The sequence below is a fragment of the Asterias amurensis genome, chromosome 6, assembly GCF_032118995.1.
Source record: "Asterias amurensis chromosome 6, ASM3211899v1".
In the NCBI taxonomy this organism is placed as follows: Eukaryota; Metazoa; Echinodermata; class Asteroidea; order Forcipulatida; family Asteriidae; genus Asterias; species Asterias amurensis.
This window is the reverse complement of record NC_092653.1, coordinates 20,486,826-20,504,364: the sequence shown is the minus strand read 5'-3', so window position 1 is coordinate 20,504,364 and position 17,539 is coordinate 20,486,826. Positions and strand designations below refer to the sequence as shown.

The 17,539-nt window shown below is 40.7% G+C and overlaps 1 protein-coding gene across 5 annotated transcripts in view; it reads left to right on the top strand.

The window, feature by feature from the left end:
- The window catches only part of LOC139938483 (mRNA export factor GLE1-like), a 117,485-nt gene extending 101,571 nt beyond the window's left edge, over positions 1-15,914 (top strand). For all 5 annotated transcript variants that reach the window (XM_071934041.1, XM_071934039.1, XM_071934042.1 and 2 more), the window contains 4 exons: positions 6,328-6,429; positions 8,271-8,353; positions 9,422-9,485; positions 14,579-15,914. In XM_071934041.1, coding sequence (XP_071790142.1) covers positions 6,328-6,429; positions 8,271-8,353; positions 9,422-9,485; positions 14,579-14,647 — 318 coding nt within the window. In that variant the 3' untranslated portion in view covers positions 14,648-15,914. The remainder of the gene's footprint in view (positions 1-6,327; positions 6,430-8,270; positions 8,354-9,421; positions 9,486-14,578) is intronic.
- The last annotated feature ends 1,625 nt before the right edge of the window (positions 15,915-17,539 follow it).

The following is a 17,539-nucleotide window of genomic DNA, read 5'->3' as shown; positions in this document are numbered from 1 at the left end:
AGGCGCCAGAAGCCCGCCTTCACACCTCTGCCCGCAGATTGATATTTCGGATCGGTGTATGAAGCCGGGCAGTAGGAGTTTGATTAGGAGAGGCTATTTGAGGTGCTGTGTGACAAGTGGCTCAGTACTCAACACAAACCCAGTCATTCCTAATCCTTTGACCCCGTTCCTCTAGTACTTGGCAGGTAGAACAAGTTCCAGCAGCATACTTTTTGATTCGTGATTTTGATTGTTATGTGATACTAGAAATCGTTGCGCGAAGATTAACTACGTTGTGAGAGTTCTAAGGCGATGCTGTATAGGCGCGGGCGTTGTGATACCAAGATACACCACTGAAACAGTGAATTCAAATTTGAAGTGAATATTTATTGATGAAAAACTACTTTTCTCACCCCTGTTTTACAGAAACCCGATGTCGTAGTAGCTCCTAACTTTCCCAGTGCTGTCTATGTCACATGAATTGTACTTACATGTACTCTAAACTTGGTGATTTTTATTGTTCAGGGGATCTCCATATTTTACGGCAAAATTACGGAGCCCGATGTTCGCCCTGTTCACTGGCCAAGTATCAAGTGTCACCTATTGCGCAAGTAAATAAACTGCACTCTTGCAATAATAGTTTGCTTGGGTAGGTTACGTTATTCATGGGGCAGTGACGACGGTTCAGTGTTTCCCGAAATATATTTCCTCTTCCTTTTAGCGGGAAAAAAAAATAATCAGCCATTGGTTTACTCCACTTCATGGACTCCCTTACCTGTTGAACTTACAATTGCATATTATTTGCCCTAGCTTTCAGTACAGCGGCCTCAATTCCCTATGCCTGTCCCCATGGGGTCACCGTGGTGAAGTGGTTAGACTGCAGGACTTACTATCATGAGATTGTGGGTTCAAATCCCCCAGCTAACCGCTGATTTTACAATGACTAGAATAAATGTTGTTGTCTAGTTAATGAATCACAATTTCTTGATTTTTGTAATTCATAATCATAGACGTTAAACCAATGTTTGTAGGAGAGAGATTGTCTGTTGCCAGCTTGGTGTTTATATCCCTTGTGGAAGTTTGCCGAGTTCCCTTGATGGGAAGATCATTCAAACAAACAACAATAATGTGTTTGATAATTCAACCTCTTTTTCTCTATTGTTTGACCTGAACGGACGTGTTTTGGATTTCTGTCTTCGAACATATTGTAAAAGACTCTCTGTTACTTTGTAAAGGACAAGAGTATGCAAAGGTTGTATCGTCTTTACTATTAATTTATCTTGACTGTTTTGTTTTCTTCGCTCGTAAGATAAGAAACTTCTGCAGATTCCACCAGGAGAGATATTTCTGTTTCCTTTACATGCTTTCCGGACATGCTTTCCGTGCCTTTGGCTCCTGGTATTATTTCAGATGCTAATGCTAGGGCTGCACCTCTCGGGCCTCCAGTCCCTACGCTTAATGATGCAATCTTACTGGACACACTTTCCGGGCCTTTTGCTATTCAGACGTGCTTGTTATGGCTGACCCACCGGGGCCTTAAGTCTCTAATCCAAGCATTAAAAAGCACAAGAAGGATAAACCTACACCACATAAGGCCTCTATCTTCAGGTACCTTGGACCCTGCTACTCCAACCGCTCTCTCCAGGGCTCCGGTTTCTGAAGTGAGACCTAAAAGTTGTATTTCCTAGCCTGTCAATCTAACCAGGGCAGACGAAATACAGTGGGCCAGGTCAAGGTCAAACTGCGCCAAAATAGGCAACTGGTGATTGTTTCAAAAATCAGTACTTCCATTTTGTTATTGTTCTTAATAGTCCAGGGGTATGTTAAAAGAAAGAATTAATGAAAAAAATCTCTTCAGGAACAGTCTTAAACCTTCAGGAACAGTCTTAAACCAAATTTGGTTGCGACTTTTTGCCACTTTGGAAGTAATTCAATTTTGAAGTTGTATACCCCTAGGAGAAACGCCCGTTTTGACTCAACCACCTGTAACGACTCGTGCGTGTGTCAGCTGTCATTTTTCTCTGTTCAGCATCAAAGAAAGACCACCATTTATGAGTACCGCTTTTAGAAACCCTTATGAAAACACACTTTGCATCACAAAAATTTGTTCACAAACTGTTTCTTTGATATGCCTAGATTTAATTGAAGAAAAAAAAATGAACAAAACGCGCATTAGTAGTTATTAAACTCTTGCCGACCAATCACGATTCAGGACTAAGATGAGGCCATAGACCTTAAATTTATAATGAGAAGAATAAAAACACCATGTCTACTTCACTCTACTTACCGGTAGAGTCGAATTACTAATTTGCATATTCCCTATGTCGCGAGGCAATAATGCTAAGACTTTCACACACACACAATAGCGCCCTCCACCGTCCTACCCACAACGCCCCGCGACATGCCTGCCACGGAGTCATCCTCTTTTCTCTTAGCCGCGAGTGGGTAAGCACGTAATAAATCTGTTTCCAACAGTTCACCCTTTTTGTGATAAAATAAAAACGCCTTATCCTTTGCTGAGAGCTTTTATAAAGATTAGAAGTTGTAGAGTTATAGATTGTTATTGTAGAGAGTTTGAGAAATAAAATAGTTTGATTTCTTTGAGTTAAATTATGAGTAGTGTAAAGAAATTGGGGAGGGCTTCGACTGTCAATACTGGGGTTACGTCCGTTCCCCCGGGACAGTCGGAGCTCTCGGAGGGCTGCGCCAGCGACACTCCGTTGCCTGGCTCGCAGTCCCTCAACCGGCCCCCGCAGCCTCAGTCGGCTGCGTCGGTCAGTGGACCCACCGATCAAAGAGGGGATGCTTCCTGCTCCCCCTCTTCGGTCAGCATGCGTGGGTCAACCCAATCGAAGGTCAAACGCCCCGGCAAGGCCCAGGGCAAAGGGTGGCTCCATTCCGGAGCTCACCGCCCGCTCTCCCAGCACCGCCTTGGGGTCTCTGAAGCCAGAGGGCATCCCCCCTCCACACAGCTCAGAGTACACGGCCCGCACCGACCACGTGGATTCCCCCACGACGGTCGGTGTGTCGGTCTTTTACGAGGTTATCCAACCCGACGGCAACCGGCCACCCCAAATGGGCTGATTCATATTATCGGTTCCCCGCCGGGGATTTTGATAAATATTTTGACCCCGGTCCTGCCGGACTTCGCGTCGGACAAACTGGCCGCGGACAGGGGGTCATCCTCCTCCAAACTTCCTTTTGCCGACAAAGCGCGGGGGAAAATGGAGGAGGTAATCAGGAAAATGGACTCGGCGTCTCCCTTCGGCATGCGCACATCGTCCTTCTTGCTTCTCTTGTCCGAATACCTCACGCTGGCTGATATGATGGTGGCGGCCCTCCATTGTCTGGATAGTGGGCTGCGCACCGTCCTGGATCAATTTACAAGAGTCTCTACCCTAGCAACTTCGGCCCGTAGGGTGAATGTCCTAGATGCATTGTTCCTTCCGTCTGTAGGTGCACGCAAGCAGCTTGATGCGCTCCCCAAACGGGACGGGACCTTTTTTCGGGGCAGTTCCAAGAATCTATGGAGGCTCACCCAGGACCAGCAGCGACCCAGTCAGGTCGCGGCTTTCGTGCGTCCGCCCCCCGGCATCTGGGGGCGTGGCGGAAGTGACTTCCCTGTCTCCAGGCAACCTCCCGCCGACGGACCTGTGGGAGGCCGCCTTCAGGAATTTTTGGGGTTCTGGGCTCAGATTACGTCCGACAGTTGGGTCCTCGAGACGATCGAGTGCGGCTATGACGAGGACCCCCCCCCCTTACCTACACGTTCCCATTAGGGCTGAACACCCCAAATTTCTGCGCTTCCTCTACAACGGAATGCTATACGAATTTGTGGTGCTCCCCTTTGGTCTGTCCACCTCCCCTCGGGTTCTCACCCAAGTGGTGCAGGCGATCAGGGCAGCACTTCGGAGGCGAGGACTGCTGATTTCCCAATACCTCGTCATGGCTAATCGTGGGCCGATCGCGGGAGGCAACAGACGCGGCGCTGATGATTCTTTGACGCCTCACGTCCAGCCTGGGGTTCCTGGTAAACACCAAGAAATCGCACCCGATCCCCTCTCAGGTGCCCACCTTTCTCGGTGCGGCTCTCGACCTTCAAAGGGTTCTGGCCCGCCCTTCGGCGGAACATGTACAGAACCTGTGTCAGTGCGTTGCCCTTTTCCCTTCGGGCTACGGTGGCCCCGGCGGTGGCTTGGCTCAGATTACTGGGCCTTATGGCCAGCATACCATGCTGGCCATATCTGATCGATTTTTGCAGGCTGAAGATGAGGCCTATCCAGCTCCATCTCCTCTCCTACTTCCGGCCCATTCGTCATTCAGTCAACCTCTCGGTGCCTACCACGCCTTGGCTGACCCCCCACCTCCAATGGTGGGTGGAGGACGCCAACCTCACACGTGGTCGAGTGTTCCGCCCTCCCCGATCGTTAGCGACCGTCGTCACCGACGCGTCTCTGTACAGTTGGGGGGGCCACCCCTGACCCCCTCCAGATAGCGGGGGTCTGGGCCCCGGAGCACCACTCAACCCACATCAACGTCCTGGAAATGCTGGCAGTCCGAAATGCCCTCCAGCACTTCCGGACACAGTTAGAAATGGCAGGCCGTCCTGGTGCGCTCCGACAACGCTACAGTGGTAGCGTATATCAATCACGAGGGGGGCACCCGGTCGGCCCGGCTGTGTGCACTAGCCTGGGACTTAATCCACTGGTGCATACAGCAGGGGATCGCCCTGTCGTCGGTGTACATCCCAGGGAAGGAGAATGTCACGGCCTACGCTCTTTCCCGGGGCTGGATCGTCCCGACAGAGTGGTCCCTCCGGCCCTGTGTGGCCCAGTCGCTCTTCCTGCTAATCGACCGGCCTCATGTGGATTTGTTCGCCTCTCGGACGAACAATCAACTGCCGATCTACTGCGCCAGGGGTCCCGACCCCGGGGCATGGCGGATCGACGCTCTGACTATGCGATGGGAGGGGCTGTTGGCATACGCCTACCCGCCCATCTCCCTCATTCCACGGGTGCTGACAAAGGTTTGGGATATAAAGATAATTAAAACCACTTTTTAAATCTAGTAATTTCACAAAAAATACAAAATATAAAAAATGTATTCGTATCACGTTTCAAAATTTTTGTTTTAAATAATTACAAATTATGACAGCAACATATTCAGTTAAGCTTTTTGAAGAACACAAAATCCACCATTGTGCACATTGCACCATCATGGTTTATGAGGCAATTTACTTAAGTCTACAACGGTAGTTACTGGTAAAAGTTGAGCCATTATGTCATGATTGTTCCCGTCCGTTGAACCTCCCTGTCATGCCTGCGATCATAGTTCTGCGTTGTTTTATGAAAAAAGGATCATGATTAAAAATGGCCGCTGCATTGCTTTTTTTTTTCAACCGGTTTCAGGCAACAGTCGTTGATTTTGTGTAATAAATAAAAAGTTGCGCATCTATGACAAATTTCGTGCACGTTACATGTACGTTGCATACCATTACGACATGTTTTGCAATACTTTTGTGAAATCAGCTACAGTTCATTCTGTCCGCAACAATAATTTAGGCTTTACAAACTCCTGGTCCATCTCACATTATTTTATATAAAAAAATTGCCATTTTTAGGATATTTTAGTGCTTGTATCTCAACATATGCTTAAAATAACAAACCTGTGAACACATTTGGTCGTCGAAGTTGCGAGATAATAATGAAAGAATAACACCCTTGTCACACGAAATTGTGTGCCTTTAGATTTTGGATTTTTATATCTCGAAATCAAATTCGTGGAATATTGCGTTTTTAGGCAAGGTTTTTTTAAAATAATTATTTTGAGCAATCACCACTTGCAGTGGACGCTATTGGTAATTACTCAAAATAATTTTTAGCAATGAACCTTACGAGGTTGATAGTATAAAACATTGTGAGAAACGGCTCCCTCTGAAGCGATTTAGTTTTAGAGAAAGAAGTAATTTTCCACAAATTTGATTTCGCGACCTCAGATTTAGAATTTGAGGTCTCAAAATCGAGGATCTGAAAGCACACAACTTCGTGTGACAAGGGTGTTGTTTCTTTCATTATTATCTCGCAACTTCGTCGACCAATTGAGCTCAAATTTTCACAGGTTTGTGCATTTTTTTTCTTATGACAGTGCTGTCAATGTTTAAAATAAGTTAGCTTTTGATCTTCAAATATGCATTTGTTGTTTGGATGATCAAACCATCAAATGAAAAACTAAAATCATACATTTCATATTATTTTTGTTTTTCTTTTTTGGCATTATACTGGTAATGATGCAAATGATGAGGAACTAATTGTCTGACTCATTTCCTTTATAACAATTGATTCCTTTCAGCACCCATATGGTATTGACCACGCATGGCAATGGTTGGCACGGTTACTAAATTTGCAGCCACAGCCGGATATCACTGCTACCATGCTTTTTGATTTTTTAGAGGTAAGTACTGGAGCTGCTGCTTAAAAATTAATGTTTTTATTTTAGGCACTCGACACTTCCATTTGTTTATCAAACTTGTTCCAATGGTCCCCAATTTAACACTCACTTTGAATTAAATCATTATCTCTCCTTCAAAAATTTAAGAAAAAAATAACTGATGGACAAATTATTTACAGCTCTGGTTATTTTCGTCCAAAAAGTTTAAATGTTAACTGCATTGACCAGCCTTCTCACTTGGGGTCTCAACAAATGCACAAAATAACAAACCAGTGAAATTCGAACTCAATTTGTTTGTCAAAGTTGCAAGTAAATAATGGAATAAAAAAACACTCTTTTCACATGAAGTTGTGTCCTTTCAGATGCCTTATTTGGGACCTCAAAATCTAGTTCTGGGGTCTTAATGTCAAATTCGTGGAAAATTACTTCTTTCTCGAAAACTATTTAACTTAAAAGGGAGCCGTTTCTCACAATACTATCAACAGCTATACATTGCTTGTAACCAAGTAAGTTTTGATGCTGACAATTATTTTGAATAATTACCAATAGTGTACACTGTCTTTGAATCGTGATTAATTCAAAAAAAAATCTAAGATGTTTTTTAATTTAAAGGAACACGTTGCCTTGGATCGGTCGAGTTGGTCTTTGAAAAGGGTTTTGTGACCGTTTGTTATAAAATGCATATGGTTAGAAAGATGATGTAAAAGTAGAATACAATGATCTACACAAATATGCCTCGAAATTGCGTGGTTTTCTTTTTACATTGTCCAATAACACGGTCGGCCATTTATGGGAGTCAAAATTTTGACTCCCATAAAAGGCAGAGCGTGATAGTTCGCGACGTAAAAAGAAAACCGTGCAATTTTGAGTGATACTTGTGTGGAACATTATATTCTACTTTTAAAACATCTTTCTAATCATATACATTTCATAACAAACGGTTTCAAACGCTTTTTATAGACCAACTCGTCCGATCCAAGGCAACGTGTTCCTTTAAGTTTTATTTTCAAATGGCTGCGATCTTGACAAATAATAATAATAATAATAATAATAATAATAGTAATAATGAAAACTTATAAAGCGCCAAAGTCCGCCTAAAAGATGCTCAAGGCGCTTCACAAAGAAACAATTTAAAAGCAAAGGTTAAAAAAACACTATTCTAAGTAATTAATTATTAACAAACCAAAAATATACAAAAACAGCAAACACACTGAAAAGTATAAAAATGAACCAACGCTAAAACCTGGACCAGCCAGAAGCAGTTGTAAGCTAAAAAAATAACAATATTGAGTAAACTTAAACCAAACAGTACACCAAAACCTGGAAAGCAGTACAAACATTTAAAAAACAAGTGGGTGTACAAAAGGGTTTTGAAGGAAGCCAGAAGCAGTTCTAAGAAAACAAATGAGATGGTGGTAGTTGGAGTTGACACAGATGATAATCTAAAGGTATAAACTGGTTAGCGGATTTTCAGTTTTATACCTAACTGGGTTTTCTGAGTATACATGTACAGTGCTAACACACATCGGTGTATGGGTAAAAACCAAAATTAATATTCTTTATCTCTGATGCAAATTTAACATCTCTAATATTGTTGCGGTACTCGCTGCCAAAAACATAGGATTCGAACTGCCTGTAGCTACCGGGCAACCTCGGTAGTCTAGTTGGTAAGACACTGCTCTAGAATTGCAAGGGTCGTGGGTTCGAATCCCACCCGAGTAACATGCCTGTGATCTTTTTTCACAGGACTCTGAAAAGTACTGAGTATACAGTGCTAACACATCGGTGTACAGGGTATGGGTAAAAACCAAAATTAATAGTTGGGTTTTTCGTTTTATGAAAAGGTCTGTGGAAACACTCTTGCTGCAGTGTATGGTAAGCAGTTTTTTAAGCTCCTGCAAGTACTACAAACAAATTATTTCCCAAAGTAAGTATTTGTTTCTGATGTTTTTATGTAGTCAGTGCTTGTTATAAAAATATTCAAGGTGTACAGTGTACCAATATACTAATAATGATACAAGTGATGTACCATTAAAAAAATATATAGTCGTTTGACCTTGTGTAAAACTTTTTTGAGAGAAGTGCAGGCTCCGAGAGCTACAAGTCATCTCATTCTAGCAAAGTCGTATTTATTTGCAAGGTGTTATTTTCCATGTAAAGGGTTCCCAAAAGTATGCTTTAAAGGATTCGGGCACTTTTTTCAAAATGTTCACAGATTTACATTAAGCTTACAGGGTTTGAAGATATTGAAAGTGGAAAGCTTCCGTTTAAATATAACTAAGTGAGGGTCTGTAGTTTTGAGAAATGAGTAAAACAAGTCACAAAATAATTTTCGTCTCAGGAAGACGTAAATTATCCCATTAACCAGTTATAATCATAGCATAACTGGTCAATACGTTTTTACATGCTAAAACTGAGACAAAAATTTATTGGTTTTACTCATTTCTCAAAAACTACAGCATCTCAGTAGGTAAAATTTCAAGGGAAGCTTTCTACTACATGTATCATAATCTTCAAACTGTGTAAGTTTAATGTAAATTTGTGGACAATGTGTTTTGAGTTAGGAAAAAGTACATATACCCTTTAAGAGACATTTCGGTTTTTGATGTGAATAGTGCTATAAAAATAATATTGCAATGTTGTTATTGTTACAATGACATTCCGCTGCTTATATCTTATAGTAAGCTGTGGGTGTGATCCTTGGGTTAGCTCAGTTGGTATTGTATCGGCACATTAATCCAAAGAACTGTGTCAAAGTATGTTAGGTTGTTTCGTGATCATCTTTCTTGCTCAACGAGTAATAAACAAAACATGCGACTTCTGTTTGACCTTATTTACTGATTCCAATCCGAACTGTGAGCTAAAGTTACAATTTTAAGCAATTTAACAAATTTTACATGATCAGCGGGATAGAAAAACTATAGTCAGTTAGTCTCCACAATAAACGAAATGCAAACCATAAAGATAAACACCTTATTTATTTGTTTGCTGAAAGGATTGAAGCAGTGACTCCTAATGGATCTGGGGGACCAGTGACAAGACTAAAGACGTTTCTTGAGGTGGGTGTGGTTATTTACGAACATTCTGAACCCCATCTTAGCGAGTAAAGGAATTTTATTCTTGGTTTTTCTCTGTAAATATTCTATATTTGCAAGTAACGTGTCTATTTGTGTAAGAAAAACTCCAAGATGTGCCTCTAGATCGAGCTGCAAATTTCTAGACCGGTTATCTGGTCAGATCATTCAATTTCATTAGGCCGCAAGAATCATTCAGTTTCTTAAAAGCCAAAAGCAAGACCTTTCCAACCATTCAATTTCATGAGCAAAATGTTTGCATTCAAGTTCTGAACCAAAGCTAACTGCGCCAATAAAGTATCTAAACACTTACAAATGGTCAGATATATCGGAACCTGAAATAGTATGCCAAAAAATAACTTTTCATTTCGATTGACCGTTAATTTCTGCACATTTTGACACCTCTTGTGTTGCGTTACGATGTTGTTAGGTGGAGCTGCTAGTGGCATTGTCTACTGATTCTTTGATTGTTGACTTTTGTTTGTCGTGCACCATGGCTGTGCCAGTAACTGTCAAAGGCTTTTGTTCGGGTAGCGCTTGCTCCATTGCTTTCAACAAGTGCGCTGGGAATGGTGGGGCTTTGTCCTTAATGACTTTAAGCCCCGCATCTATTATAGGATCGCTTGTTAGTTGGGTGGCAGGTTGCATAATAGGAGTTTGGTGTGGGGCTATTGTGGGCTTATTATCTGATGACGCAGCCTGCATAGCAGGAATTCCGAATTGTGGCACGGGACCATGAGGTTTTGTATTACCTTGAATTAGATCAGTTAAGTGGCTTTCTGACATCTGTGACTGGATCTTTAGGTCTTTAATGACATTTGTTATTGCATTTGTAAACTGCGCCAATAAAGTATCTAAACACTTACAAATGGTCAGATATATCGGAACCTGAAATAGTATGCCAAAAAATAATTATTTATTTCGAGTCACCGTTAATTTCTGCACATTTTGACACATCTTGTGTTGCGCTACGATGTTGTTTGGTGGATTTATGGACACTTGAGTGGCTTAAGGTCAAATTTCAAAAGTTGCAAAAACCCCTGTTCAAGCTAAATCGTTGTATTGTGACGAGTAAGATCAGCGTTTCTTTTGCCCGCCCTTTATAAATGATTTGTTTTTGTCGCATGTTGGATAAATCGGTTGCGATGAACATGCAGCATTAATTGTCAGTAACCAAGCAGAGGGGCCAAAGATGGGAGGCATACATCATATGGGTTAAGAGCCAGATTCCCCGATATGGTAAGACAGAGAAAGGTGTTTCAAGATAACAGGAAAGATGGCTCAACTGACCAAACGGGAAAGGGGACGGATCGTTGATTTGATAGAAGCCAGTATGTCGAATCGAGCTGCAGCTCATCAAGTTGGAACGTTATCAGCGACGGTCAGTAAATGGTGGAATCGCTACCAAACTCAGGGAAATGTGGACGACCTGCCAAGGAGTAGCCGTCCGAGGGTGACTTCTGCGAAGAAGAAAGTGAACAAGTCCATCTAGCCTGACGCCACTCTTGAGGGATTCCGACGCATCCTGATCAGGAAATGGCAAGGGAATGACCAGGGACAGATCAGAGGTCTCATTGGGAGTATGAGAAGACGACTCCTTGCCGTTCAGGACATTGATGGGGGACACACCAAGAATGGAGGACAGTATATCAGCAGTTTTAGAGTTAAAGATACGGCAATAAATTTCATGGTCAAAAAAACAAAACGAGTGTGTGTCTTCTGTCTTGATTTTGTCTGTGTGTGATGCTTAGGAGAGTTCCCTTCTGGAATTGGGGTGAATAGGGGCTTTTGCAACTTTTGAAATTCGACCTCCAGCCACTCAAGTGCCCATGAATCCACCAAACAACATCGTAGCGCAACACAATAGGTGTCAACATGTGCAGAAATTAACGGTGAATAAAAATGAATAATTATTTTTTTGTATACTATTTTAGGTTCCGATAAATCTGACCATTTGTAAGTGTTTAGATACTTTATTGGCGCAGTTTATTTTCCATCATTATTTTGCCTAATTCACTTAGCAAGAAGTGTTATGGGGTCAACAGTTTCTTTGTGCTTTTCGGGTCCCCCTGTTCAGAACCGTTAAGTGGAAGGTCGGGCGTGTACGCAATTGAAATTAGCCCCTTTTCATGTAATTCATTGAGTTTGGTTTGGAGGGCTGGGGACTGGAAAATCGTTTATAATTACTGTTCCCTTCTTAGTTCTAAGTGAAACTATTAGTTCTGCAAACTTCACTCCAATACCCGGTACAGTAGTCAGCTGTTTTACAGTAGCTTTGTTAATACAAATGGCCGTGGTCTTAGAAAATTAAGAATAATAATACTCGACAAATTGGTTTGAAATCTGCTATATGGAATGGTTCAATACCGTATCACTCGCTTGATACTGCCAGCGCTACTGTTTGGAGTGCTGCTCAACAGCTTGACCTGACTAGCAGTACAATAATATTTCAAATAGAAAATGACACACTTTGTGAAAAGACAGATTTTTTTCCCTTTCTTTTAAGAATGCATATCGTAGCTCGCTTGGATTATAGCAGACTTCTATCGGATTTATACAATACAAACAATATATTAAATTCTTAACAAATCTAACAATATGAGTTCTAGAGCAAAACAAATATATCCCTGTAAATGTAAAGTAGAAATACAGCAAATTCAACAAACTGCCGGACTTGCCGAGTTTGTATGAATATGGCCGAAAATTAAAACGAAACGTTTAATATCTGGCGGGGGGGTGCACACACGGTAGAATTCCACCGTGTGGGTATACCACGCCCTTTATTTAAGCAAAAGGTTCTCGATTATACATGTTTTTCCGAGAAATAACAATTTAGTATTTTTTCCCCAAGTTTTTGTCATTTTCTCCAAATTTATCTATGAAAATGCACTGACCAATTAGTCCTCGTCGCCAATGTTGTATCTACATGTAGGTATATTTACCAAAGTCCTCGGCTGGAGGGGCGAGTCACACACTATTGCTTCCCAACAGGGGTAGAATACACTCAATAAACCGAGGCAAACACTCGGTGGATTCTGGAACACGACTGACTCGTGGCTTGGTCGTCCTAGTGCAGCGGCCAAGCCTTCGTCATGCGCGGATGGTTTATTACGTAACCAAGCTCACTACATCATTAATAGATCATGAATCTGGTCTGGCATTAAGCTGGTTCGATCAGTTAGAGTTTCATCTTGTTCTAGTACCGCTTTGGTTTTTTGGCATGTTCATTGGTCGGTACATTAGTGAAAAGAGATTTGACATCAAAACTCACTAAAATACCGGATATAAGAGATGTTAAATTTGCATCGGGGATAAAGAATATTAATTTCTTTTTTTTTTTTACCCATACACCGATGTGTGTTAGCACTGTATACTCAGTACTTGGGAAAACACTGGATGTTTGTAATTCAATTCCCTTGATAATATACAAGTGGGTGTAAAAGCTTAGTCAAGTGTTGGACAAGGTTGTTGGTAGGGGAACCTTGAGAGGAGACATTAGGACGGAGCGGTTTATCTGGTTTGGGAATCTTTGGCTGACCAAAGAATCTCGGGCACTTCGAGGCCGAAGGCCTGAGATGTCTGTACAATGGAGTGGGTATGGCAGTGCTACGGTTTAGGGAAAGGAGGTTGGCAGCAAGCTTCCTTTCAATTGATGGGATCGGGTTCTTCTTTAGACGGGCATACATGTAGGATCGGTGTCAAGGATACTTTGAACCTTTTGATTATATTCAGTGTGGTCTGTTTCAACAGTGGCATTACCCTTGTCAGCCTTCAGGATGTGTATTGAGGGATCCCGACAAAGGTCATTTATAGCCTGGAATTCTCGTTTCGATAGATTGGATTTGGGAGGTTTGGAGTGTTTCAAGACCTCATGAATCTGAATACGGATATTGTCTGCCTTTTGTTCTGAGAAGTCTCCCGAATACCCGAACAATCAACTCCGCGATAGTAGAATTAAGCAAGACAGTTATCTAAGAACAAACTCTACCTGGCAAGTAGGTACACACATGGTGTTACCGCAAACCAAATTTATATTGATACCTCACTAACAAATTTGTTACAAATATATTTGTGCATATTTTGGTTTAATGTTGCCCAGGCTGTTACTGTACGCGCTCGAAGTATTCTTATTATTAGTTTCTTATGACGCACCTTTGGGCCACGGATTCAAAGTACCGTTTGCATGAAAGATATAGAGGGTTTACAACCATTCTCTTTTTAAGTGCACTTACAACACACAAAACTTGTGTCAACGGCTTATTTCCTACGGCTCGTTACAAATCATGTTGAACCAGTATTTGTGGGACGGGGGACACTCCGCGACTGAGAGGAAGAAGGAAAACAATTTTTCAACCACATATTTCAGCAAATGAGCCATACGTCGACCCTTGTAACTTTTAAACTTTCATTTACTGTTCGATCTCTATGTGTGCGCGATGAATTGCACGAGAAATGTACACACAGTAATGGTGGTCCCAGCTTTTTTACTACAAATTTATTGGTGTTTTTACACAAGTATTACAGTGGTATGATAGAATTTGTCAAAGTGTTGTGATTGTTATCAATCACTTTTGAAGTTGACACTTGTTTGTGTTCCAAACTTTCGATGTAACAAACCTGTGCAAACACTTGTTTTAACCCTTTTTTTTTTTTTTTTTTTTTTTTTTTTTTTATTATGTACATGTAAAATTAAGATATTTTGGCACATAAACCTGCAACAATTTTGTTGTTGAATATGTTACACCGGTAGCTTCATCACATCACATAAACTCCATCGTGATATGGTTCGAATGCTTCAATTGTCCATCTGGTCACGATTGGATTGTCTATGGGCATTGACACCACAAGCACCACTAAAATGGATCCCATACTACACAGCGGGCATCAGCCTGGTCCTATGCTTAAGTGAGATTACTGATCGGCAGCAGTTCATAAATCTGAGCAGAGTAATTGTTATTTTCGTGTAGTCTTAAAATTATGCTTCGAAAGGTTGATTAGCCCGAAAAAGAAAAAGTGATTTAAAGAAAGTGTTACCGGCACTTTCACAAACCTTACAAATTTGATATTTTTCTCAACAGGTGTGTATTCATACACAAAGAATATCACCACCAAAAGGCAAACTACAACCAGACTTTTGGAGGACTTAGTAAACGACCATGGGCAGTTACATGTATATGTACATCTTGCGTGGTTTAAAGACACTGGACACTATTGGTAATTGTCAAAGACCAGTCTTCTCACTTGGTGTATCTCGACATATGAATAAAATAACAAACCTGTGAAAATTTGAGCTCAATTGGTCATCGAAGTTGCGAGATAATAATGAAAGAAAAAAACACCCTTATCACACGAAGTTGTGTGCTTTTAGATAGTTGATTTCGAGACCAGAAATTCTAAATGTGAGGTCTCGAAATCAAATTCATGGAAAATTACTTCTTTCTTGAAAACTATGGCAATTCAGAGGGAGCCGTTTCTCACAATGTTTTATACCATCAACCTCTCCCCATTACTCATCCCCAAATAAAGTTTTATGCTAATAATTATTTTGAGTAATTGCCAATAGTGTCCACAGCCTTTAAGAGGTTATGTTTTTATTGTAAGATCATGTTTACTTTTCCCCCCTCCCTAGGGTCAGATCCAAAACCTGTCCACCAAAACTGGGAAAAAAATCAATTTTGTTGTACATTGAATTGATAATTTGTTTCTTTGTGGGAGCCATAAATAGATATTGGAGTTTGTAGGGGGGGGGGGATATTTTTGCGCTGAATCTCGTCACATTTCCAAGATATACGCCGTTAAAGACAAAACGTCAAAATCTTAGTGCAACGGGACCAGATTATAACCTAATTGCTTCCAATGTAGACAAAACTAGTCAAATCAAACTTTTGGTGATCAGTCTTGTTTGGCTTGAATTGAGGTTCGTTTTTAACACATCCGCATTCCGTCCCGTCGCCTATTGACATAAGTTGCAAATGATCATTTTTATAAGTGTTGAAGATCAACAACTATGTTTTCATATTTTTGACCACAATTAATTGAAATTTCTTTCCTTCTTGACTCTCATATGATTTTTTTTCTTGTGATGGGTCCTTTAGGCAGTTTTCATTTTTGGTTCCTCTGGGTTTTTTTCAAAATTCTTGTACCTCTCTATGGCAAACACCTTCTTCTTTTTTTAGTGCGTTTAGGCGTTTTCAACAAACATTTCCCTTCCGGTTAGTTAGTCTCTTCTCCAGTCGTTGTTATTCAGGAGTTCACATTTCCTCAACCACAAAAGCTATTTTAACAATCTATACATCATATGAAAGGGCATTACGTACTTCACAAAAATGTATATGTTGGTGACCTCCTTTTGACCTTTCTAAACCGGAAGTGCCTGCAGAATGCTTTGAAAAGGCGTTAGTTAATGGTTTTTAGGTTGAATGGACATTGAAAATTAATGTTTTTTTGATTTTGAGTTGAAATGTAGACATTGATGCTTTACCATGTCACACATCAAGAAAACATTTTCGTTTGACCTCTTTGGACTTTGACAAGCTATTTCCAACACTTTTTTATTGATTCAAACACTGACCCAACAATAGCTGAACACCTAGTGTTTGTTCCTACAAACACTAAATCTGGTTTTGGGTTTTGTTTTTCTTTCTTATTCTTCTCCGCATTGATTGTCCGCAAGAAAAGGCATAGTTGCGAAGCTTGCATTAAGTTGAAACTTTGCACACAGGTAGACAATAACCAGTAGATGATGTAGATGATTGAAGAGTTGTGACGTCACGATGACGTCATCAGTTGGTGAAATATACTAGTTTAAAGTTTATTATTTCAAAAAATCATAACTCATGAAGTACAAAATGTATGTCAACAATTTATACCTCTGAAAGATCTTGCAAAGGGCTTTAAACGCTCAGACATGACCCCTATTTTACCTTGTCTTCCGGTTCAAATCGGGTGTGAAAATTAAAAAATTCGCTTATATAGATTTTACACTTGCAACACGTGTAGTGTCACACTCCAGTGCTCATCCCTAGAAGAACGCCCTGTGTTGCCTTGTGTATAGTCTGCGTTCGAGGCGTTTTCATAATAATTTCCACTTTTCGATTTGTTAGTCTCTTCTTCAGTCGTCAGTATTTCATAAGTGCTTATTTCCTCAACCACATAAACTATTTTGACAATCTACACATATGAAAGGGCTTCGTGTAATTGAAATAAATGGATATGTTGGTAACCTCTTCTTGACCTTTTGACCTGTCGAAACAGGAAGTGCCTGTAAAATGTTTTGAAAAGGCATTATTTGAAGGCTTTAACGTTGAAGTGTACACTTTTTGATGCTTTACCATATTACACATCGAGAAAACATTTTTGTTTTGATTTCTTTGCAATTTGACAAGCTAGTTACTACACTCTTTGCATTGATTCAAACATCGACCCGACAATGGCCGAACACCTAGTGTTTGTTTCTACAAACAATAAATTCTAGTTTTACTTTGTATTGGAACAGTTCACCTCTTCCTAAATCTGATGAAAATTAATTATGTACACAGAGTACAAAGATTTCATAACTTCTTCACTCCGTCACGTAACTTTTTTATATTTTGTCGCTACCAGGGCAACATCTTTATGTTGGGGGTGAAACATTTTTAACTGACAATGTAAGCAGCTAATAATTTGTTACGTAATTTTTTCAACACTCCTTAAAAAACCTTCATTTTCACGTTGGGGTAGTATTGGATCTGACCCTTAAGTTATCCTCTAAGCCAACCTAATATGAAACAAAATTGTAGATAGCGATTTTTCAATGCGTTTGTGTACACATTTGGTTAGAAATAATGTAAACAAACAAGTTACAGTGTTCGTCCAAAATTGAGCAATTCTAGTTAAGAATAAAAAGAACAGGTTTGGTTGCCCAATTTCGGTAGTTTTATGTAGGCCTATACATTATTATTACGGGGGGAAACAAATATTTGTAACCCAGTAGGTAAAATTGTTAAGAACAGCAAGTTTTAAAAGGTAGAGTTTATTATTTAGAAAACTACTACCGCGGA